General features: G+C 51.1%; 10 protein-coding genes across 10 annotated transcripts in view; 5 read left to right on the top strand and 5 right to left on the bottom strand.

The window, feature by feature from the left end:
* The first annotated feature begins 120 nt into the window (after positions 1-120).
* PV05_07107 (uncharacterized protein) lies at positions 121-2,730 on the top strand. The gene is made up of 3 exons (XM_013459900.1): positions 121-907; positions 957-2,075; positions 2,131-2,730. The coding sequence occupies exons 1-3, from the start codon at positions 477-479 to the stop codon at positions 2,537-2,539; spliced, it is 1,959 nt and encodes a 652-aa protein (XP_013315354.1). The 5' UTR covers positions 121-476; the 3' UTR covers positions 2,540-2,730.
* Positions 2,731-2,746: 16 nt separating this feature from the next.
* Positions 2,747-4,387, bottom strand: PV05_07106 (uncharacterized protein). Its single transcript, XM_013459899.1, has one exon. It carries the CDS (start codon positions 4,256-4,258, stop codon positions 2,948-2,950), a length of 1,311 nt encoding a protein of 436 aa, XP_013315353.1. The 5' UTR covers positions 4,259-4,387; the 3' UTR covers positions 2,747-2,947.
* Positions 4,388-6,580: 2,193 nt separating this feature from the next.
* Positions 6,581-8,095, bottom strand: PV05_07105 (uncharacterized protein; the record flags this gene model as incomplete). Its single annotated transcript, XM_013459898.1, has 1 exon — positions 6,581-8,095. The coding sequence occupies one exon, from the start codon at positions 8,093-8,095 to the stop codon at positions 6,581-6,583; it is 1,515 nt and encodes a 504-aa protein (XP_013315352.1).
* Positions 8,096-9,051: 956 nt separating this feature from the next.
* On the top strand, positions 9,052-9,419 carry PV05_07104 (uncharacterized protein; the record flags this gene model as incomplete). Its single annotated transcript, XM_013459897.1, has 2 exons — positions 9,052-9,307; positions 9,358-9,419. 2 exons carry the CDS (start codon positions 9,052-9,054, stop codon positions 9,417-9,419), a joined length of 318 nt encoding a protein of 105 aa, XP_013315351.1.
* A 1,375-nt stretch (positions 9,420-10,794) lies between these two features.
* Positions 10,795-12,064, top strand: PV05_07103 (uncharacterized protein; the record flags this gene model as incomplete). Its single annotated transcript, XM_013459896.1, has 3 exons — positions 10,795-10,888; positions 10,939-10,998; positions 11,049-12,064. The coding sequence occupies 3 exons, from the start codon at positions 10,795-10,797 to the stop codon at positions 12,062-12,064; spliced, it is 1,170 nt and encodes a 389-aa protein (XP_013315350.1).
* A 1,141-nt stretch (positions 12,065-13,205) lies between these two features.
* PV05_07102 (uncharacterized protein) lies at positions 13,206-14,412 on the bottom strand (the record flags this gene model as incomplete). The annotated part of the gene is made up of 3 exons (XM_013459895.1): positions 13,206-13,664; positions 13,718-14,242; positions 14,296-14,412. The coding sequence occupies 3 exons, from the start codon at positions 14,410-14,412 to the stop codon at positions 13,206-13,208; spliced, it is 1,101 nt and encodes a 366-aa protein (XP_013315349.1).
* A 631-nt stretch (positions 14,413-15,043) lies between these two features.
* PV05_07101 (uncharacterized protein) lies at positions 15,044-16,155 on the bottom strand (the record flags this gene model as incomplete). The annotated part of the gene is made up of 2 exons (XM_013459894.1): positions 15,044-15,668; positions 15,725-16,155. The coding sequence occupies 2 exons, from the start codon at positions 16,153-16,155 to the stop codon at positions 15,044-15,046; spliced, it is 1,056 nt and encodes a 351-aa protein (XP_013315348.1).
* Positions 16,156-16,933: 778 nt separating this feature from the next.
* PV05_07100 (uncharacterized protein) lies at positions 16,934-18,928 on the bottom strand (the record flags this gene model as incomplete). Its single annotated transcript, XM_013459893.1, has 2 exons — positions 16,934-18,079; positions 18,140-18,928. The coding sequence occupies 2 exons, from the start codon at positions 18,926-18,928 to the stop codon at positions 16,934-16,936; spliced, it is 1,935 nt and encodes a 644-aa protein (XP_013315347.1).
* A 2,860-nt stretch (positions 18,929-21,788) lies between these two features.
* On the top strand, positions 21,789-22,644 carry PV05_07099 (uncharacterized protein). Its single transcript, XM_013459892.1, has 2 exons — positions 21,789-22,271; positions 22,330-22,644. The coding sequence occupies exons 1-2, from the start codon at positions 21,900-21,902 to the stop codon at positions 22,441-22,443; spliced, it is 486 nt and encodes a 161-aa protein (XP_013315346.1). The 5' UTR covers positions 21,789-21,899; the 3' UTR covers positions 22,444-22,644.
* A 1,021-nt stretch (positions 22,645-23,665) lies between these two features.
* PV05_07098 (uncharacterized protein) overlaps positions 23,666-24,121 on the top strand; it is a gene marked incomplete at both ends in the record, with an annotated part of 1,671 nt that continues 1,215 nt past the window's right edge. The window contains one exon of the mRNA XM_013459891.1: positions 23,666-23,861. Within this exon, the coding sequence (XP_013315345.1) occupies positions 23,666-23,861 (196 nt within the window). The remainder of the gene's footprint in view (positions 23,862-24,121) is intronic.

Here is a 24,121-nt window from a genome sequence, read left to right as displayed (position 1 = left end):
AAACTCTAGCGGGGAGTGCGGATGCTGGCTGTTTGGTTGTGCTCATGTGTTATGTCACCTCCCTCCAGTGTCGTGCCTGCAGTTGGCAATTGCTCCCCTCGACTTTCAACCACCGATAGACTGTACTCACACTTTCGTTCATGTAAGCCCAAGGATTTCGTTTCCTCCTATCCATGAGCCGAGATATTTTCTAGTATATCGTTCCCATTGCTTTAAGTCTCGTTGAGTATATTTCTTGTTCATATCTGAATACCAACCACATCGGGCCACCCGTCGTCCTACCTTCTCACAACGCGACGCTGCCGAATCCTCGACTGCTAATTCTCCGCTGCAGAGGTTTCCTCCCGCCTCATCACCATCCAACATCCATTCGTCGCGCTTGAAGCCTTCGGGACTATGCACGGGTGACATCGCACACCGATCGAAAACAAGAGACAAGCAGAAATAGCCAGGAAAACGCATCACACGCCGTCAACATGGATGTCGTAGATCGTGACGTGGAGAGGGCCGAGGTGCAGGCTACAAGGACGTTCTCCCAGCAAAGCAAAGAACGCCGTTCGTTGCGCAGCGAAGTATCAAGAGAGTCGGCACTGTCCAGTTCGTCGGGATCGAGTACATCAACAACGCCTTCAATGGGTAGGATAGCGACGGCAGGCTATTCCGCCCCCGAATTGGCGACTCGAACCAGAACACATCCTATTGAAGACCTCAGAACCGAAACGCATCGCCTTCAGCAAGTCCAGACGGTGGGTGCGAGCCTCAAATCCCGCACCGACACGAAGCCTCTGCCAGCGTTTGGAGGCGGCAAGCCTTATCCTCCCACGCTACCTGCTCAAGAAGAATATGTGGTCGAATTTGACGGAAAAGATGATCCTACACACCCACAGAATTGGCCATTCAAGAGAAAGTAAGTATTTGAAAATGCCGCGGGAGTGTCACATGCTGAATACTGTCAGATTCTTTATTGGCGCCATTCTCGCATACACCTGTCTGGGCAGTACCTTCACATCGTCGGTTTTCTCCGCGTCAACTTCCTCCGTGGCCGCGCATTTTGGTGTCAGCGTCGAAGTCGCAGTCCTGAGTACATCGCTTTATGTGCTTGGATATGCTTTCGGGCCTCTGATTTGGGGACCCTTCTCCGAACTGCAGGGTCGTAAACTCCCTATTCTGGTCGGAGTCTTCGGGTTCTCGGTCTTCTGCTTCGGTTGTGCTGTAGCCAAGGACCTTCAGACTCTGATGATATGTCGCTTCTTCACCGGATTCTTCGGTTCATGTCCCCTAGCTGTGGTTGCTGCTGCTTTCTCTGACATGTTCGACAACCGACAAAGAGGCGTGGCCATTGTCATCTTCTCTTCCATGGTTTTCATGGGGCCTATGCTTGGGCCCTTTATCGGAGGTTTCATCAACGAGTCCTATCTGGGATGGCGCTGGAACCTCTACTTGCCAGGCATCATGGGCGCATTCGCTTTGTGCCTCAACATCGTTTTCCTACCGGAGACTTACGCCCCAGTAATTCTGGTCGACAAAGCCAAGGAATTGCGCCGCCGAACTAAGAATTGGGGCATCCATGCGAAGCAGGAAGAGGTTGAGGTCGATTTCCGAGAACTCGTGACTAAGAATTTTTCTCGTCCTATTCGACTGCTGGTTTCCGAACCTATCATCCTGCTCATCACACTCTACATGTCGTTCATTTACGGCCTCCTCTACTGCTTCCTCACAGCCTATCCTCTCGTATTCCAAGGTGTACATCATATGACCCCCGGTGTGGCAGGTCTGCCCTTTTTCGGCATGGTTGTGGGCATATTCATCGTTGCTGGCTACATCATCTACGATGCGAGAGCCTACAACAAGAAGTTGCAAGCCAATGGTGGTATTCCAGTTCCTGAATGGCGCTTGCCACCTGTCATGATTGGCGGCGTGCTCTTCTCCCTTGGTCTCTTTTGGTTTGGCTGGTCTGGATACAAAGAATCGGTTCACTGGATCGTGCCAACTCTGTCCGGTCTTTTCACAGGCTTCGGTCTTTTGGCCATCTTCATCCAGTGCTTCAACTATATCATCGATTCTTATCTCATGTTGTAAGTCCATGTACCTTCTGAAATAGGGATTGGGAGATACTGACCAGCACTGCAGTGCCGCCTCTGCCATAGCAGCCAACACCTTTCTTCGATCATGTTTCGCCGCCGGCTTTCCACTTTTCGCACGCCAGATGTTCAATAACCTCGGAATTCAATGGGCTGGTACCCTTCTAGGCTGTCTCGCTGCTTGTCTCGTGCCGATTCCAATTTGTTTCTACTTGTTCGGCAAGAAGTTGCGACGAAAATCAAAATTTGCCCCGACCATGGCAACGAAAAAGCCTGCTACGGATGAAGAGAGCAGCAGTGAGAGTGACAACGAGTCGAGGATGGCAGCATTGCATGCGAGCAGAAGCAGAGTGGATCAAGACACTGAGATCATTAGGCATCGATCTCGGGCGAGGACTAATGGTTCGGCTCTCACTGGCTCCAACACAAATGCTCAAGCCCAGGAGAAGAATACTTGATGGGAATGGGACAGGCTCAGCAAATCAGGTGTGGCTAGCCTGCTTCCTAATGCTGAGCCTGGGAGGCGTTGAGATCGTCCTGTAGATACTTGGAAAATGAGGTTATTAATGTACAGAATGGATTTCCGATTATTACAACGTATCACAACCGCTCGACATGAGCATCGCAGTCTCTGGCTGTAAAGAGTTGGCCACTCATGGCAGTGTCTATTGGTTTGTAAGGCTTCCTCTACGGCATATTTCATCTCTCGTGTCTAGCATGATGACCTGAGCTGGCACTGAAATTCCCATAGACCTTGGGCAAGTCTAGATGGCATTCAGTATTGCAGTCATGGGAACCTTGAACCGATCCGACGGACTTTCTGCGACCAACACCACGCCTGTAATGTGTACTGCTCCTTGTTGCGTTCACAGCCACACCGCCGTCGCCGCACCGGCACCCTCATCGAGCTTCGCCCTCGCAACTTCTTTCATGTCCTGCCCGTCCCAGCTCAAGACGAATACCCACCCCTCCTCACTGTCCGTCAAAGCTAGATATTCGACCCCATTCACGGTCGGACCAGGCTGGATCGCGTTCGCCCACCCGCCACTTGTCGCAGTCTCGTACATGCACAGCAGTCCGTGGTACATTTCGTCCTTGCCATTCTCCTTATGACCATTCATGCGCTCGCCATAGGGCGATGGGATCGACGTATCAATTCTCCCCTGCTCGGTTAATTTGTAGACGGCGACGTACCCTTTCTTCTCGCTTGTCAAGCCACGCGTGCTCGCGTAAAGATACTTCGGCTTATGGCCGTCCGACAGACTTGTCCGGACTTCATCGGCCCAGAAATCACCCTCGTCCTGGTCGGGAGGGATGATTCGTACGCCTTGCTCGTGATGTAGATTCGCGCCCGAGTTGCTCGTGGCGAAGACATCGACCATGCTCGTGTGCTCCTGCAGGCAGTATACGAAGCCTCCGGAGGGATGCGGCCAGACGTGTCGTGGTCCGTCGTTGGCACGCGGCGAGATGTGTTTCTCGGCTAAGCTGGCCTTGCCGTCGTCGGGAGAAATGGAAAAGGTCCATATGCAGTTTCGTCCGATGTCTGCGACGTACAGGGCCGAGCCGTCGGGCGAGAGATCGGCACTGTGCGCGCCGTGGCGGAGACCGCCAAAGTCCATTACGCTGCCGTCGTCGCGTTGCGTGGAGGCGTCGATGAAGGACAGCGTTTGCAAGGGTTGGATGAGTGACTTGGAGGAGGGAGATGTTGACTGGCCGTTCGTGCTGGACGACGGCGACAGAGTGCCGTTCGTCGTTGGGCGGGAAGATGGAGGGCACCGCACAAAGTTCCCGCTCTCGGGATCCAGAGAGAAGACCTCGCCCGTCGCGCCGCCGGCGGAGTACACTGCCACATCGCTGGCGCAAACGTATCCGCTTCGGGATTTGGTCTGGGCGGTGCCGAGTAGGGATATCTGCGTGGAGGAATGGACGGCGTAGGCTACCACCGTGGGCGGGTCGGTCCAGGCGGTGGCATAGAGATTGCGGGTGCCGTGGGATTTGGGCGGACTGAGGTGAAGCCAAGAATGCGAGCCGATGGCGGAGGAGCGGTGGAGGATTTTGAGAATTGCAGGGGATTTGGGTGTAGTTGAGGAGGACGGTGGAAGTGTGAAGCGTATAGTGTACAGATGCGGGGTGTTGAAGGTGCCGACTAGGAAGTCGTAGGTTTGTGGATGGGACATTGCTAGGTTCGCGTTGTCGAAGAAAGGACTGGAGGCCCTGAGTACGGCGTATGGTGGAGCAGCGTGTCGAAGTTGTTGGGGGAAGTCCTGAGAAGGCTGGACCTTGTCGCGAGTCGAACGAATGGGGAGTTCGGCGTCTTGAGAAACAAGCTGTTCACCTTTAGAGTAGATATCGTATATCGAATTCAGCTTGCTATCCCTTGGAACCCTTGTCTGATAATAGCTTCTAGTAGTAGATTACGGAGTAGATGAGGTGAGTCCTGGTGTCCGGGCCCCGGTAGTCGGCAATGGATGATCTGCGTTCGCCTTCCTCGGTCTGCGGGAGTATCCCGAGCTTTCTTCGGCTGCTTGTGACTGCACACTTTCTATGGGATGAGAGCGTAAATGCGGGATGGGTGAGCCTGGGTCTTAAAGACGTGCCAAATGAGCGGACTCTATGTCATTATCGAGGTGGTGGGTGGCTCGGTGGCAGTTTCGGTTCGGGATGTGGATAATCAGAAAGTCCGATGACCACATCCGATGCAATCGACAAACTCGGTTAGTCAGCTGTGCGGCCCCCGCCTTTCCGGCAGCCTTGCCCCCTATCCGACGACCGGGCCGCCCCAGGCAATACCGAGGATATCTAAGGTAAGGTATATCTATCCGCTGCTCAACAGCATTGCAGGTTTGACGTTGACGCCCGGCCTGGTGTGCTTCACGCGGTTTATGAGAGAGACTTTGACGCCTCACGACGGTGATATGGTGACTTCACTGACTCGGGTCTTGCTTTCTACCGCACCCGAACGGGGTGACGCCGCACAACAAAAATCGAAAAGACCATGTTGCAAGAAACGAAAAGTCCAAAAAAGCCAAAAAAATCTACGATTCGACCCGACAACCTTATTGAAGGTCGAAGTGTCAGAACGGGAAGATAAACTCGACATTAGTCTGGTTTTTTGATCAACTATCCCTCGAGGGAATCGAACACTATGCACCGCTTATAATGGGGTCGAGTGACCAGCCCTACGTTGACCGAACGGTAGGCCATATGGATGGAGCGACTATCCAACTTAGAATGTTGACCACAAATCATAGAATTACAAATATAACCCTGCAGATGGTGGTGAGTGAATAGCGACATATGACTGGGTTGAAAGTGAAGAGATCGGTGAAGGCCTGTCGACTAGCACTAAGGGCGACTTCACTTGCTCGTGGGGCCTCAAAAGACTCGAAGCGTGGTCTGAAGACTTCATTTCAATTGTACGCATCTCCATACACTTACGAGGTGGGGACCAGGTCCAACATACTATGTCATTGAAGCCGCATGGTTTGGCTGATCAGATGGTTCTTTGACAGTCTTTGTTGGCCAACTCGAACAGTGTCTCGAGGCACAAACACAAATACAAATCACGTTTTGTGCTACTTACAAAGGTGAGAACCTAGCGGCTCATGCAAGGCTCTTTGTTTACGAAATATCATGACAGGCCATATGCGCCCGCCATGGATGGTCCTAGTCGAAGGAACAAAGCCAAACAACACCCTTTTGTCCAATGCCATACTAATGGTCAAACCACCATTTGAACATATACCAGAACTTGTGTACGAGACGCCTAGATTCCATTTGCCATCGAAGTTCTACTCACTCACACAACGCCCGACACTCAACACTACAATTGCCGTATACTATCCACCAAGGAATCACGCCCACGATGCACATATCCGTCGTTACTTCAAACATTATTCTAGCAGCAGCCGTCTTCTGCGGTGTTGCGGCTGCCATGCCTGCTCCGCAAGTGGTACCACTGTCTACCTCATGGGGAGATGGCCTCTGCAAATACGCTGGCCAGTTTCTCTGCGTGTCCGACACAGTATTTGCCATCTGCGATACAAGCTTGATTGGAATCCACCAATACCTCGCTACAGGCGACACCCGTTGCCAGGGTAAAGGTGAGGAGACTGAGCAGCCTGCACAATCTTCTGGAGGAGGGAAATTGTCTGCAACTTCCCGAACACATGCCGGACCACATGGTTCGACTCATGCAGGTCAGCCAGCATACTGATTTAGCGACTGTACGAAAACCCCCCTGAGCCCAGAAATGGAATTCGTGTCGACGACCAGTCAATAAGCAACATCCGGGGATATCTCCTCTTAGTCGTCAAAGGTAATATGTTGAAGAGAAGCGGTGTATTTAGTTGGAAGCGTTTTGCTAGAGGCTAAGTAGCCTCTGATATTGTACACCTGACACCAAAACAAGTAATATACGAGAAATTCATGCCCCGGTCCTTCTGATCGCATTGGGATGCGAGTTCAATTTCCACTCAGGGGTGACGGGCGCCATTCCATCAAACTTGCTGAGGACCAAAGCCAATGCCTGGTATACCATCCCCCGTGTCCGTTTCCTGTCCCCAATGCCCGGAACCAAGTGATTCTTGCCCATATCCCCCGTACGCAGGAGTGGGGCCCCCGTATGGCTGGGCTCCCCCGCCAAAGAGACCTTCTCCGTAATATCCTCCTCCGCCATACCCTTCTCCTCCGTACCCTCGGGCTCGTTGATAACCTTGCCCGCCTCCAACATACCCTCCCTGCCCGTATTCTCCTCCTTGATAGCCTTGCTCACCATAATCTTGATGTGGATATTGACCGTGTCCGTCCGCCCCCTCCTCTTCATGACTCCCTGTGCCGTCATATGTTCCTCCGTAAACCCTCAATCCTTGGTCACCGGGTTCTTCTCCGTACGGATCTTCATAACCTCTTTCGTAGTCGGCCTGCCTGTGTTCTTCCCCTCCGTATGCGCCTCCTTCGTACCCACCACCTTCATAGACTCCTTCGTGGTCGGCTAGCCTATGTTCCTCACCTCCATAACCCCCTTCATAGACGACCTGTCTATATTCATCACCTCCATAGGGTCCGCCTGCGTAGGCACCACTTCTATATCCGTCGCCGCCGCCATACCCACCTTGCCCTCCTTCCATAGGCTCACTATAGTCCTCTTCATGGATCTCTTTATCGTAATTGGCTTCTTCTTCGCCTATGCCCTGGCCTGCCTCCTCACCAGCGCCCTGTGTTCCTCCCTCCTCCCCTATGACTTGTTCACTACCTTGTTGGTCTTGTCCATCAGTCCCCTGATCTTGTTCGGTGCTCTGCTCCCCTGACCCCCGTTGCTGGGCCTCGGCCATTTGCGCCCGATACTGTTTCATTTCTTCTTGGTATTGCTCCTGCGGCGTCATGCCGCTCCCTTCACCTCCACCTTCGCCACCCGTCTCCCCTCCTTCCCGTTGACCCCCACCCGCAGCAGCTTCGAAAAGTTGTTGACCGCCGATGAAAAGACCCGCTCCGGCGGCTTGCCCTGCTGTAAACTTGGCAGCCCCCTTACCCTTGTCCTTCCACCAGTCCTTGTTTTTGAGATTATGCCCAAGCTTGTGAGCATGTCCTTGGATATGTCCTTTGATTCCCCCTGGCTGCTCTGGATGTTCTGATGGTCCTTCGGACTTTCCCTGTGGACCTCCTGCCAGATCATGCGGCGCAGACGCGCCGGGAGAGCCATCTTTCGTATCAATTGGCGGCGCGTTCCCACCATCATGCTTTGACGGCAAATCTCCACCAGCTGCCTCGTGCTGTGCCGCATCCTTTCCCTCCTGCTTTGTCGCACCACCAGCGGTATCTCCTAGGGAATCGCTTCCTTCTTTCTTTGCCCCAGTTGTAGCTGTGTCTCCGCCTGCTTTTGCGCTTGATTTTATGGCTGAACTGCCGCCCTTCGCTAAGTCGCCGGTCTCGCCACCAGTCTTTGAGGCGGCAGAGCCGGCCTTTGATGCAGCAGAGCTAGCAGATCGGGCTGCGGAAGACAAGCCAGCACCCATGTTGCTTTGTGTATCGTAAGGTCTGGACGGTAAGCGAAGTATTCAGGATCATGTCCCTTCAATCAGGCAAAGCTGAGTCTTATATTGACGGCGCTTATTATAACATTGCCTGCAGACCTGTAGGCTAGAACGACAGCTTTGGAAGACCAGTATGTAGTATCCTAAGAGAATCTATAATTTGGCTTCGGGCTTCCAAAAGCGTGATCCGGTGTCCTCGTTGTTCATCTGGCCAGACTGTGGCGTGGATGTGCCACCATTGCTAAATCTGGCATTCCGTCAATATGAAGGGCTCGTACATTAGTACCCATCCTTCGCACTTAATGAAGTCATTGGGAAAGGGAGACCTGAATGAGCTCGAACTTGGCATGTCGCTGAATGCTGCGCGGCGCCCAAGGAGTTGATATCGATGATCATCAGGCAGCCTATCAGCACAAGACTGTGGTGCTCGATCAACCATCCCAAGGGACTGGTGTAACTTGTAAGGCTGAGGGCCTGAGAGTCACTATTGGTTTGTGAGCAACAACATCTCGTAGAGTCAGGCTTGAAAAGCTGGCACAATCGTACAGTAGCGTTCCAGTTCCCTCACACGTCGAGCATACGGTTTGTAATCAGCCAACCGCGCCATGAAGTCCGCGGGAATTTCGAAGGATATCAGTTGTCGACTTGGGTTTCAGGGACGACGGCTGTGTATAAGGCCAAGAATAAGGCGCCGGAACATAATGGACATCGGCACAGCAAGGCCACTGCGTGAAAAGTGGTTTGTTATGTCATAAGAGTTCAAAATTGGAACATATTGTCTTCAGCATCGAGAACTCAAATCAGTTCAGATGGTATAAGTAGATAGACGGCCGTGATTGACCAGACACAGCATAACCTATCATCGATCAAACCTCAGTCCAAGCACCGAAATCAAACTGATATCAAGACTTTATTAAGAGCACTTTATACCGCTCAAGATGCCTTTCGAACACGCCATGGACGAAATACAAGATGGAATGCACGACGTAAAGGAGGGCATGGAAGACATGGGCCACCACGCCGAGAATATGTTTGACGGCGACCACCATGATGGCGGCCATTGCGAAGACGAGCATGGCTGGGGCCACCATGACGGCGATGAACATGGCGAGCATGGCGGTGATTGCGACGACGAGCATGGCTGGGGTCACCACGGCGGTGATGAACACGGGCAGCATCACGAATATGGTGATGGTAAGTGTTGTAATATCTTCCTCCAACGTATCACACTCATCCTCCACCAGATGACTGCGGAGACGAAGGTGGCGACGAGTGCCATGACGGAGGCGAACACGAGGACTGCTAGGTGCTCATTGCTGCTGTATGGCGGAATCAGCGTTCTGGTTGATAGACATCGAATGACTCTCGTTCCAATACAATCATGGCTTGGTTCTGGCTCTTTGTCTCTTAGCCTTTTGGATTTTGCTTCACTCTTTGTGCTATATTTTCTGAGCAAGCCGCTCCTGTTCCGTGCCGCTTCTTTGCATGTGCAATCGACGGTGCTTCTGAAATTCTTACAAGACAGCGTGAAGTCCCAGAGTGGTCCGGTCGCCCTTTCGATGTGGAAACCGTGAGATGACCAAGACTTCGTATCCAAGTGACACGATTGGCAGTGCAGGGTCACAGGCAGTGAATGAACTGCCTATATCATGCGCCTTTTGCGCACTCTGTACTTTAGATCCTGGTGTTACAACTTAGTCTCAATGGAACCCTGATACCAAGGAGGTTGAAGAGATCTCTGTTGAGTGTTAATTCTGACACTTCGGGGTGGACTATACCTTGCGAGGTTTAATCGCATTATTTAAGGAGACGATACTGCGACAGGCCATTTCAAGCAAGAATCTTCGACGTATATCGAGCCTCTTGACACCTCAGATTCTTGCGACCACGCCAGGTGCTTACCTACTGCTTCCACTAACTGATGGAGACGGGAAAAGGCTCATGCCGGGGCAACCATAGGCGCCTGTGCTCTATGAGGCCGGACTATCAAAGATACTAGTATCGAGGACATGGTTCAGGGGCGGCCGTGTGAATGTGCGTCTTTTCGGTCTCTGTCTGACCCCTCACCCACTCAGCAACTCCAGCTGCCAGCGAGGCATAGGTTCGACATACAGTGTCCCACCGCCAGACATAGAAGTCGATCAACGCAGTTGCGAATGGAAGTCCGGCGGCCTTGATGGGTCGCGACTAACAGTCTACCTTCGTATGGTCAGAGTATGGGCCTCATACTTGGAGGCTGGGGTCCAACTAGGGGAAGCCTTAAGTGGCCAGGGATCGAGATGCAAAGAGAGATACCAACCTGGAAGCATGCACGCCAAGACGCGATAGGACTTGAATTAGAAGCCAATGACATTGCAACTGCGTCGAGGCCACGGCCGGAAAGCATACAGGCATCTGAGGCTCATGCTGTTCTCCATGAAGATGCTATATACGGATTTGCCCATGACCGAGCACCAAAATTGGACTGCTCCGCCCCAAGTGGTAGGCCCTTTTGACGAAAGAATACTAAATATTTGAATCCTCAGTAGGCCGTGTCGCTCTTAGAATTCTTCGAAAACTTCCAAGCACAGTCTTATTCCACATCATACACGCTCTCTTGACTCTGTCAGTTCGCATTTCCTTCGCCATTCTCGCACCCTCTTTAAAAATTTGAACGCACTCGAATATACACTCATTACACAATGAATCAACAGGGAGGAGCAGGAGGAGGTATGGGAGCAGGCGTATCGGCGATGGGAGGAGCTGTATCACAGTACTGGAAAAAGAACATAGCCGGTATAGGCTTAAGAGGCATCCGTCCTAGAACGATTCTGACTTCATCACAGACAGCATTTGGCTCAGAGTATTTGTCCATTTCCTTGCGGCGCTAGCCTTGCTCTTCCAATGTGGGTGCTTTGGACACCGATATCTTGGCTGCTCGTTAATGTTGATTCAGGTCTCGTGATTCTTGACTGTGTACCTGGTGCACAAGGGGCATCGAGCGGAACGTCAAGGTATTATCTGGTAGAGTTCAGCGCCATGAACGGCACCTATTCGACGAGGTTGCGCGTGGGATACACAGCAATGTGTGTTTCGCTCTCCGGCCAGTCGGAGCACTGTGCCGTTACAGTGGGCAAGGACGAAGATTCAAGCCTCCGATATTTGTCAACGGGGACCAACGACGCCAACAGCTACGAAACTCTGCCACCGAACGCAAAGCTGAACCCGGTATTGTACGAGGTGGCTTCACAACTGCAAAGAAATGTTTTCGTTGTTCTTCCGGCAATTCCGGGAGCTTTTCTTGCTATCGGCTGCATCTTGCTTGCTCTCTACGGTATCATGAACAGACCTTGGGTTGGCCCAGCATCGTCCTACAGACAGTCTCGAAGAAACAGGCAGCTTGATATCATGCGACTGGTCATGATCGTCTGTATCGGTCTGTCCATTGTGTTCTCGTTGGCTGTGGCAGTCGCCAATTCACAGATGTTTGCCGCTTTGAAGTACGCAACCGGCCACAATCAAGAAGGAGAGCCTGATGTCTTCACGATCGGTCGAGGTTCCAACGCACTCGCGTTGCATTGGCTGGCAGTGATAGCCACTATCGGCTTCTTTGTTGGAATCGTCCAGACGCATATTCAGATCAGCAGTGTCAGGATCACGGTCGAGCCGGATGACACGGCAGGAACAACTGGCAGCCACCAGTACGCCGCAGTCGGCGACACTATCGAGAAAGCATCTCTCCTGAAAAGTGCCGAGCCCATGGCCATGAACCCAACAGGACTGCAGCCTCAAGGACCTCAAGGCGGGCAAGCTGGAGCTGGTGCACGCGGAGGGGCTATGGGCATGAGAGGCCGAGGTGGCATGGCCGGTGCGAGAGGAGGAGCCATGGGCGCAAGAGGGGGTGCAATGGGCGCACGTGGAGGTGCGATGGGAGCCCGTGGAGGCATGGCCGGCCGTGGCAGAGGAATGTAATACTAGCCTGTTGGGCAAAGATCGGATGCACAGTCATGGTAATGTTAGGTGTTCCGGCCCAGGTGTTTTGGTGTCTAGCGTCATACAGTTGCGCACAAAAAGAAAGCAATTTTCCAATATACCTTAAAGATCCTATCCCTTGCAAGCAGTAACGTTAGGGGCAAGTAAGTCGCAAGAATTTCGGGGTCCGGAAATAGCGTTGCATTGCGATCCTCCACGAAGCAAGGAGCATCTGCACATCGTTTCATTGTCCTTGCAGAAGCTAGACTGGGCAGCCATGCGGGTACGGGCTCGCATACAGTGATGTTGGTCAGGACTCGGTGAACGATACTAGGGGTCAAGGTCTAGGTAGAACCGTGCTGCGAGGGGTCGACGTTACACCCATCTCGTGGCTGGACTCAAACGAGGGACACAGGTGTGGTGCACCGTTTACAAAGCGGAGGTTCGTTGTGGCAGAACAGGAAGGTCGTCAACGAGCAGGCCACCCCACAGATTTTGGTGGTAAAAATAAGCTTGTCACAAGCACTCGTGCTTGACATTCCCACAGTATTGATCCAATAAGACTTTACAGGCCGGCTTCTAAGGCCTTCTAAAGTGCAAGGCTCCCACCAGTCAAGCCAGTTGCCAAGAAAGGCCGTCGAATGGGGGCTATCTTGCTATATTCAGCTAGCGACAAGCATAACCAAGGTTGATGATTGGTCTCGTCAGGCCCCATCGTGATAGGCCTAGGAGGGCCCTACGTATATAAGCGTGCTTTTCAGCCCCTGGCGTGGTCAGCCTTGCATGTCTAGGCCCGTACCGTAGATGGATTTAGGTCGTTACCATCGGCAGTGAAAGGTTATGGTGACACTTGCAATGCGAGCTGGTGGCTACGTGTTAAGTGCAGCGTCTAGTCCAAGGCGTTTGCCACCTCCCTCACTGTAAGCTACTTGTTGTTGATTGCTGGAAAGGACATCAAGGTTTGCGATCATGATCAAGCTATCAAGAATACTAGTACTTGTAGGCGAACAAATGAGTCTGGAACTCCAGTATTAGCGTAGATTACTAGTATTATGTACAATCCCTCCATCTAGTTTTGCGCAGCCTTTTTACAACAATCCAGTCCAAAAACGCCATGCTTCTGTAAATTCCCTAAAACAATTCACCTGAAATCGTCCTCTCCATAGGGGTCGTCCATGTGAGACGGTACTAAAGATCTTCTTGAGCCGTAAAGATCCCATGGATCGTAGCGAGAGCTGGGGTGGTGATAGGGCTGTGACATATGGTGCGACATGGAACGAGAAGACATTGGGTGAGACATGTGGTGAGGCATATGTCCACCATAGCCCATACTCATTGGCATGTGGTAGCCGTAACCGTCATATTCTCTCCTCCTGCGTCGACGGCCAGGCTCACGACGGCCCCCGGTGCACAGTTGCGCTGTGGTGGTCAAGGTTGACACAAAGAGGAGTGCTACCGCACTCCATATCAGGGCCATGAATGTGTTGCCTTGCGATGCAGACACTCCGATATCGTCGCCGTTTGAATTGATCCCGTTGACGACCGTAGTAATTATACCAGTTGCAAGACCTGCAGTAATCGCAAGAGTCATACACGCTATCTGCTTCTTGTTAGTACCTTGATAGTTATGGCGGGCTCCACCATGGCACTTACAACAGAGGTCATCAACAAGATCACTGTGATATTCTTGCTCGGTCGAAAGAGCGCAATGGTCCCCGCTAACGTTGCCAGAAGGAGGAACAGAATACCGATGAGGAAAAAGGCAATCATTGCTGTACTGGCCGACGAGACGTAGCCGAATGCGTTGGTGATGCCGTCTGGCCAATCCAAGTCGTCGAGCGACAAGGTTTGATTCAGCGACGCCCCGACATTTTCAAGGGCATCTTCGATAATGGAGACCAGGTCGAAGCGACGTGATACAGAGGGTGTTTTGCAGCTAGTGAGAACGGCCTTCGCGCCTTTGTCGTAATAATGAGGTAGATAATTCCCTTCGCAGTAGTTCATGGTGTAGACGGCATAATATTCGCTGATCCCAATATCGTAGACTTCGACTGTCGTATGGCCATCGGTCACGGCCGACCCATTGATGGTCAGTGTGCCATTCACAAACTCCACACAGCTGCAGCCATTGCCGGTGCTATTGTTGAATGTTGTGTTTGCAATCCGCGAAACATTCATCTGCTTCTTGTCAGAGATGACTAGATTTGTGACAGACTTGTCGGACAACCCACACTGAACATATCGACACTCGACAGCGTTGTAGGGCTGTAACCGGCGAAGAGACAAACAAACATCAAGCCTGCGGCAGAAAGTGCCGAAAGCAGTGTTATGAAAGGGGAGGCTCTCATACTTTCGAGATAATGAGCGTGTTGTAAAAAAGAGTGTTGAGGTTATGCTCTGAGAAAGCAATAGGTTCAAAACGCCATGAGAGACATGCTAATGCAGGTGTAAAAGCGTATCCCCAAAATGAAATATGTAGATTGCCATGAAGGATAGATGGGGTCAACATACCCACTTCGAAGGCGACGAGGCGAAGTGTGCAGAAGGCAGTGCACGGTGCGACGGTTGACTTGCTCCGATCAGTATATTTCAGTGGGTGAAAGGCCCCAATCAGGTAGGTCAGTGACTGGGACTGCCTGAATATCCATAAGCGAGTGGTAATGCTCAGGCACGCAGCCAAGGAGCGCCTTAAACCGACTAGATACCATCAAGCATTTGGGAGGTGCCAAACTCCAAAATTAGTATTCTGCAAAGTCTGCTAAGGTGCACGCATTTCCAGCCTAACGATCGAATTGATCCAGTCAAGTAAGTATTTGCTAGCCCCTTTAGGAACGGGGTACGACTGTACAGACATCATTTGATCTGGTATCTTTATGCGCTCAGCTCCAGAAGGTTGCTGAGTACTCTGAAAGGAAGTTGGTGTAGAACGTGCTCATCGAGATATTGTAGACTATTGGCTAACCATACATATGAATTTGCTCAGGGTGTCAAAGGAGCCAGAAAGCCAAAGGCTGCCTTGGGTCTAGGACTGCCACTGAGCGTTGGAGAGTTTCCATCCACTGAGCGCGGTATACGTAGCCTCCTCCGGGGGCTTCCGCCCTCCGAAAGACTGGACGCAGATCTTGGAGTACGCTGTGATGGAGACCTGCTTGGTACAAGAAGGTGTCTGTTGGGTGGTTTCGGCTGGTCTGGTCCGTCCCAGAACATTCTGTGAAAAGCATTTGTAGGAGAGCGGGCTGGCCGTCGTGGGGGACTATTGGACGGCAGTTCAGGCATGCGCACTGCTATATTCTGCGCCCGGTTGATGCCGACCGCGCGAGAGACTGGCTCGGAAGGGTACGGCTGTGGCGTGGCGGCGACCGGCGAGTTCGAAGACCTGAATGATCGGGCTCGCTGAGAATGACCTGAGACCTGCGATGATGAATATATCGCTGAAGTTTGTGGCATCGATTGAGAGTCAGGCAGGGCCGGCAACAACCTCGGTGCAACGTCTGGAGATGGAAGAGCTTGAGAATGATCGTACATGTCCGATGATGAAGGCGTAATGGCCGAGACGTCAGATTGAGGCGTCAAGGGGCTTCGACTTGATACATGCCCAAAAGCCCTGGTGAACAGTCAGCTCCCGAATAGCTTAAGATGTGAAGCACAATCCCACCTTACCAATAGCTGCCCTGCTGCTGTTGATGCATGGCTTGATGACCGTAGATGTTTTGGCCATATGGATCCTGCTGGTCGTAGTAATGTCCTGATCCGTCATGCCCATGGTCCATCCCGTGTGAATAGGCATAGTTGTTATAAGTATGCTGTCCATAGCCTCCTCCTCCTCCTTGGTGGTGACTTTGATCGTGATGCATATATTCGTCACCATGGCCACCAGCGTGCGCATATTCACTTTCATCATACCCCATACCGTCTCCGCCCTCTTCTCCATCATACCAGTAGTCGTCGTCGTCCCAATAATCATCCTCATTCCAATAGTCCTCACCATTCCCGTAATCATATTCATCCTCATAGCCGTAACTATCATCATAGCCGCCTTCCCAGTCCTCGTAGTCACCGTAGCCGTCGTAGTAGTCCCCGTATTCTTCCATCGAGGCGGGTTGAATGGGACAGGGTTAGGAATATCAAGTTGTAGGACTAGATTGGGGGAGGGGGGGGGGAAGTTCGGCTTCTTGGTTGCCCTCAACTGGCAACTGTTGCTTGCTGGTAGGGTTGTATGATTTTAAGGTGATATCAAGGGATGAAGTTAAGGAGAAGGAAACATGCTCTTCTGATCCTTTGATCTAAGCCCCAATGAAAATGTCTCTTCGGCCGGATTTATGCGGTGCTTACTACCCAAATTCGGTTGGGCCTGCAGTCAAGTTTGAGCATAGCCTGCAGATATGATACTATTCGTACTCAGGCTATGGTCATGTCATATTTCCGGGTCCTGCGACTGACCTTGTGCCAATCAATACCCCCCGTCTCGAGCTAGGGCTCGATATGGCTGTGAATGATCATACACGAAGTGTGTCGTTATAAGGCCCCTGGAGGTAGCCAGTCGGCTTGTTCAGGCCTTCTAACTCTGACAAGACCGAACTTAATTTGTGCACTGTATCCAAAATGGGAACGAGGCAAGCGCTCACTTATCCAGCTTTTATTAAGCCATGCAGAGGCTTCGGGTCTCCCAGAGACCCGCATGACGATACCCTGCTAATTGAAACTGCTGTTCTTGCATATAGGCGCAATTAGGATTCTGCAGCAGGCATATTCGCGAACGACAAGGGACTCTTGAGTTTGTGGATTTGCAAGACTGCAGCCCCGAAAGAAGACATTTATTATTATCATTGTGGTACCACAAATGTGCAGTAAGAAGATATACTGAATGTGCTAAGATAATCGTTCCCGAATCTTGTCGATGAAGGAGCGAGGATATAGGGGAGTTCTCTTGGGGTTGACGCGTCTAGACATATGCCTTCGTATCTTTGGATCGTCTGTTGAATCGTTGAAGTGAGTGTAGAATCTCGAGCCAAGCTGGAACACGTTATAGTGAGGGTCAATGCTATCTGTGGTGGATTCGTAATCTTCGTCTTGCAGGTCCTCGTCGTAGTACAGCGGCGTTGCATCGAGTCCATCATCCAAAGGCTCACCCCAGATGACTTGCGGCCTATTGAAAGGAAGAGGAGCATCGTCGTAGTAAGGCCGAACAGGGTTCGCATCGGCTCTTTCGGCTTCGTAAATGTGTCTTAAGGGGTTGCGGGTCATGTATCCATCACCGGCCTCTGGATATGCTTCTGTTTCACAATCTTCGTCCAGATCTTCTGGAAACCTGCTTTGATCCTGAAGACGATTGGTGTCTGGAATCAACTCATCAAGATTCCACTTTGGCTCGGAGTCTCCGGAATCCTGAGGGAGCTCGTCCAACAAGCCAGCATATGCTTCGCTGCTTGGGACGTTTGTATCTTTCAGTACACTTGCGGGGTCCCTTGCGTATGAATTATCATCATCTTCAGTGTTGCAAGATCCTCCGTTCGAGCCCACCGAATACTCTGAAGGAGAGTCTGGTGGGTAACCTAGGCGATCCTGGTTATTGCCTGCGCCGACTTGTCCTGTGGCAATCCTTGGGTCATGGTCTGCTTCATCCGTGGTGTCTTTCCATCCAAGGTGGCCTTCGTATGTTTGGTCAAAGACCTCTTCAGATGTAGGGCCTGTCATCGAGACACTAGTTCCATTGTGCATATGGGCCGAGCCTGCTTGAGCTTCTTGTTCTTCATAGTCCTCATCTTGATTGTTGAAGCCTTTCTCATCTCCAAAATCTTGAAGGTCGGGATTAAGCTGCCCTACTTGTTCTTCCTGCTCTTCCATTCCGGGGCCTATCTGATCAATCTCATTCGTATCTGCTGTATCCAGATGTTCGTCCCATTGATCTTCGATCCCCAGCTCATCAAAGGCAGAGCTGTCTCGAACAGCTTCATCATCATCGCCAATAAGAGCTGTTTCGTCACCCTCATCGCCAATTCCCTCCAAGTTGGGTTCCTATTGCCCATAGTCAACACTCTGCTCAGTGCGCGGAAAGTGGTCATGGAACTCACCTACATTGTCGTTATATGCATAATTGGCGTCGTTTGTATCATAGCCCGCTGAGCCCAGAGAACTGGTAGCATCATATTGCCTGTGATAGTCCGGCTCGTATTGGCCAGGATATGTCTCTTGATCATAGCCGCCATAAGACTGATCATCGTATCCGGGATCTTGACCCAGATAGCCGTCACCGTTTTGCTGAGCATAATTCTGGTCATAGGCATGATTGAATCCATCGCTCTGGTGATCGCCATACGCCAACGCGCCAGACATGTACAAGTCGCTATCATAAGGGCCATCATAGCTGTTGGGATCGAAATCCGCCCCGTGGTAGTCGTCACCATTTCTGTCGTATTCGTAGCCATCTTCGGGGCGGCTGGGCTCAGTATTCTCCAAAGCATATGTCCCTTCTTCATCAGCGAATCGTACTCTTTTCCGTTGTTTTGCAACTGGATAGGTTGTGTCGTTGTTTTCGTGGTCGTCGGGATAAATATCGTGTTGTCCATCATTATGGTAATCTCCATATCCTTCATTCTCTCCATAATCCCCGTACTGGCCATGGTACTGTCCGTCCTCATCCTCATAGTAGTCTTCATCATAGTTCCCCTCATCATCCTCATATAGACCCTGTTGTTCTTCTTGTTGCTGCTCATCAAGTGATGGGTCAACTTCGGAGCTCCCGTCCTGGGTTCGCAAGAGATAGTCTCCGAGGAGTTTGACGACTTTTGATCGGTCTCCACTAGAAACTGCTTGAAGGAGGACGGCGTATTCTTGGATTTCATCCCTCCACGGCTCATCTGGCATGACTTGCCGTGTCTTCAATCGAACGTGCTAAATTGTGTGTACATGATTCTACCGAATCCCTCGCTGAGTGTCCCTGCTGACGCGTTGGAAGGATCGTATGGGTATGCCCACTCTGATTGTTGAGTACGGCTTGTTTTTGGAGTGTAAGGATTGTCATCAATCGATATCCAGAAGGATGCAGAAAGTATTACAAACTGCATAAATCTGTGATGTGCCTTCAACTTGCAGATACCTCGTTAGATGCCTGAAGTCGGCATGCCAGGACTGCAACTTCAGTTCCAAAGTGCACCTCTCTGGAGCGTTGGGATCCTAATATGAGCCCCGTATAAAAATAGGTCCTAGCCTGCTTTCAATTCATGAGGCAGCTTACCTGACTAGGATAGTCATGGTTCAGTTATACCAGTAAATGCATCAGCTTAATGAGGTGTGAATCAACCATGCTAGGTTCGATGAGCACAGATGAGTTCGATGGCCAACGATAACGACTGACCGGCTGCCTTGGAGGCCTAGGGTCCTAATCCATACTTGCCAAGACCTATTTTAGGCTCTCCCCCAGGATGCCTCGCTTGTGTCGTTTACCTTAGGCCCGTACCCCCAACTTCTCGTTGCTACGCCTTGGTTCGCAAAAGATCAACTCAGATCGTCGGTCTGGTTTGTCTGTCCTCTGGGCCCTATCAGCCTACCGGCCCCTCACCAAGGGCGATCTCAGTCGAAAGAAAACCCCCGCGCCCAGCAAGGGCATCGAGCGTTCAGAAGACGGCGATCCTCCATTTCAGCCCAAAGCTTCACAAGCTGGCAATATCTACTGGGCCAATGGGCTAGCACCCAACACACATACTCAAGGACAAGATCAGGGCTGCCCAAAATGCTGGTTTTGGAGGGATCGAACTGTTCATCCCTGCTTTTTGCACCTTCAGCGGGAAACATGAGATTCTTTGGCTTTCTGCTGCCAGAGGATTCGCGGACTTTGTGCCCAAGTTGGCTGGTAGTGTCGTGTCTTTGCTCGTTCGATGATTTCGAAGGTGAGCCTACTCCGTCAAAAGGAAGGCTGACGGCAGCCTCCGAATGGCTCGATTTGTCCACGACCTTGCACTACTCATGCGCGGATATCATACAAATTCCAAGCAATGATAGCAAAGGAGCCATAGCTGACGTGCGCCTCATCGTTTCCGAGTCACCCGCGCGATGAAGAGAGAGAAGGTCAACATCGCAAATCTGCATGGAAAAATATAGATAAGGAGGTATGTATACTGAAGCCATGGACACCGGCTGCTCCTCTGCTACTTTTCGAGTTGCCCGAGCAGTGTCTAATGCCCATCGCCAAAGGTGGAATTCTCGTCTGCACAATCTTCAATCTTGTGTTCGGCCCGTGCTCTTAGAGCACCCCAGTCTTCACGGAGGTCCGGAAAGAAGGCTATATCGTGCCAGCAGCTTTTGCGACAGGCCTGCCTAGGTGAGGATTGAAGGGTGGTGATCTATAGCTCCTGAATTTTGCTGGTTCCTCGGCAATCTGGCTGCTGGGCTCGCACCTTCATGATTGCCTGGCCGTGGACATGTCGTGCGACAACATGCTAGCTCCTAGACATTTGATCATGAGGGTTCTGAGGTTGCCAGCGCAGACTCCGATGAGAATGCCCGATGGCTGGAAAACATCAATAAAGAGTAAAGGGTGTGAAGCAGCGCAGTCTATGATGAATAGTGACGTCATTTTTATCCCCAAAAACCAAGCCTCGGAAGCGCGGGAGCTAAGTACGCGGCCCGTAACTCCAATTATAGGCACATCCTTTTTCCGGAGCCCTGACCACCTGCACCAAAATCAGGGCGACTACCAAAGGTACTCCTTATGCTACTCTTTATTTCTTCTTTCGTCCTTATTGGAGAGCCAACACAGTGTCGCAGAATGGTTGGCTATGTTACCATCTCTTGTGTCGACGATCTACAGCCTGTAGACCTTTTCCAAATCGCTTACTCGCTCGTTGGAGTCTCGACCCAGCGTTTGCGGCATTCTACACTTATCATAATGTAGACAGCGACATTTTTTGAGCATCTGTCAATGAGCAATATTCGTTTGATGGTCAGCACCCTGCCGAGCTCTCCCGTGCTCTGCGCTCACTACTATTGAGTCGACGGCGGCGTCGTCTCTGACTGACCAAAGCCTCATGTATTGACGACGTTATTCTACAATTATAGTTCAGCAATGCTGCCGGCAACTGGAACTCAGAGACGGTTTCGATTCAGGATGAGAACACGAACGTCACCGATGCACTATTGCATGAGCGTTTTCACTGCTCGAATCAGACTATTTTCGGTAGCCGGGAAACACCTTACTATACCTGGAACATAGATCTTCTGCAACTGATGGGAAGGTTGGAGTCGTACCGTTCCACGCAATGAAATCCTTGACGTTGATTTGTGCCTAAAAATGCTTGCTATACCAGCTGTAGCGGGCCTGACCGGAGTATAGAAACCGACAAAGCATAACTTGGGTAGGAAGGGGCTGCTGTTCCAGGGCTACAGTGACAGCGACGTACGAAATAGGTCTAGTATATCAGGCCGGCAAGACGATAGGAGAGCTCGCAAGTCAGGCTTCTGCCGTGAAGTATAGCCTAGGGCCAAGAGTTAAATAAGCAGTCCGTGTTTGAAAGGTCGCAGACTAGGCCATTTGCAGGTTGCTACTACAGCCAGGAATAGTGTAAGACCAGACGCGGCCAATGCCAATACAGTAATGCAGCACGAGAAGATGGCTGAAAGTGGAAATTCATGAACCATCCTACCACTGTTACCCCGATTATGTATGGGCGTTGAGCTTATAAAAGACGCCTTGTTCCGTTGTTTGACCATCTCGTCCGCGTCACACTTCATTACTCTCAAATTCTTGTACCTGAATCACACTAAGCCAGAAATTTATTACTGTGAAGTTCAGCTTGATTCTACGACAGTACCTCCGTCATGGACTCACACGAGTTTGATCATGGTATGCAGCAGGTGCACGATGGGTTCGAGGAAATGGCAGACGCCTTCGATCCTCATGGCCAACACGGAGAGCACGCTGATCACCATGATCCTCACGGACACGGAGGCCATCACGACCCACATGGCCAAGGTGACCACCACGGCCATGGAGGTCACCACGATCCTCACGGAGGCGGAGAAGGCGACGATCATGATGCTCATGATCCCCACGGTCACGGCGGACAGCACGATCCCCATGGCCATGGAGGCCAGCACGACATGCACGGCCATGGAGGTCACCATGATCCACACGGTCACGGTGGTGATCATGAGTCTGGTGAGCATTGTGGCGAAGAGGAAGATTGGGATGAAGGATGCGAGGATGACCAAGGTGAGTACTACTAGATCCATGAATCAATACGGACTCTGTCTGACTGACCAACGTATAGGAGAATATGGAGATGAAGGTGATGAACATGGCTATGGGCATGGCCATGGGCACGGCCACGGCCACGACGACTACTAGGAACATGAGCGAGAGATGCTGTACAGGGGACACTTAATCTCCTTACCGCACTTATGGAATCTCGACTGGAAGCATGTTGTTTTGTCAAGACTGTACGTTCTGTATAAGAGTCCGAATCGTTTCCTACAGAGGATGTGTAGCTTGGGTTGGGCATTATAAAGAGATTTATGACTCGGTCGAGATACAAAATGATCGTTGCGTTGATTTCCTCTAATTTGATAGAATATGAAGACACAGCCTGGCGGTTCTATTACAAGCAGAGTTGACCTCTCGATTTGAATTCTAGATGCTACTTTTCCGTGGAGATCCCATGGCATGGATGTTGTCGCTGCTGCCGAGGAACCGAATCTGTTTTGCCTCTTTACCACTATATTCATTACGCCGACACTATCATTAGCTTCCAGAAATCTTTATTACGCCAGTATGAGCTACGGCCCTCTGTCACGGGCAGCCATCAATATTCGCACGTTCTGATAATTGTATGGGAACGGGCCCCATTAAGCGGAGCAATGGGGCTTCTACAGGGGAAATATACTGGTTGGGCATAGTGAGTCTGTGACTAATTACAGTCATTGCTTGTTGGACGTGTTGAATTATATGTGGGTCAGGCTAGCATTTCTGACGGGCCAGCCGTGTTGGCCTCGAAGTTCTCGCAAGTCGTTACACAATGAGGGCTGTGTTGAACCTATTCTATTATGAATATTGGAGAAGCCTACGAGTAACTTAGGCCCTACCAAATGCAAATGCACCATTCGTCTTGCCAAAGAAAAACAGTCCGTCTTACCTCATGGAAGATATAACAATAATATGGATGCGATTCGCCGGCGCTAAACCTTGTATACAGTGTGTAGCCGCCATTCAGGCCCTCTACTATATCGGGACAAGCAAGACCTTATCACAGAGCGACCACCATATACCGACCCATTGCTAGTGTAGCGGAAGCGCCCGTAAGGCATAAATGGAAAAGTGGAAATGACTAGAGGTTAGATATTGCTCAAGACGATGAACACCAGCAGGACTTCCCGAACAGGTTATTCTTAGCATCGAGGAGGATAGGTCAAGTCTGCAAGGTTTAGCAAGGGACATAAAGGTCAAATGGTTCTGTCAGCGAAAATGCACTTCTACTTTATAAGTATTGCAGTACTCACTCTGGCCAAATCAGTGGCAACTCCCACGCGTACCCCCTTAACACAGCGAGCCGAAACCTCAGGCTTTCCAAACAAATACTACTAACATATCTGTTCAGCACCAGCTTAGCAATGGGTCTCCTCTCCAGCTTCGGTAAAGCTGGTAGAGCTGGTAGAGCTGGCAGGCGGACTCCAGGCGATAACGGAGCTGATGACCTAGGCATTGAGACGAGCGCAGTCCCAAGGAGCCCAAAACCCGATCCACCACCAGAGACAAAGCCGAACCCACCTCCAGAGACAAAACCAGAGCCACCAAAGCCAGAGCCTAGTCACCCAGATCCTACTCATCCAGACCCCAATCATCCAGACCCCAATCATCCAGACCCCAATCATCCAGACCCCAATCATCCAGATCCCAACCATCCAGATCCCAACCATCCAGATCCTACTCATCCAGATCCCACTCATCCAGACGCCAATCACATAGATCCAAAACATCCAGATCCCAATCATCCAGATCCCAATCATCCAGATCCCAATCATCCAGATCCCAATCATCCAGATCCCAATCATCCAGATCCCAATCAT

Source organism: Exophiala xenobiotica (assembly GCF_000835505.1).
Source record: "Exophiala xenobiotica strain CBS 118157 unplaced genomic scaffold supercont1.4, whole genome shotgun sequence".
In the NCBI taxonomy this organism is placed as follows: domain Eukaryota; kingdom Fungi; phylum Ascomycota; class Eurotiomycetes; order Chaetothyriales; family Herpotrichiellaceae; genus Exophiala; species Exophiala xenobiotica.
This window is presented reverse-complemented; position numbering and strand designations above follow the sequence as displayed.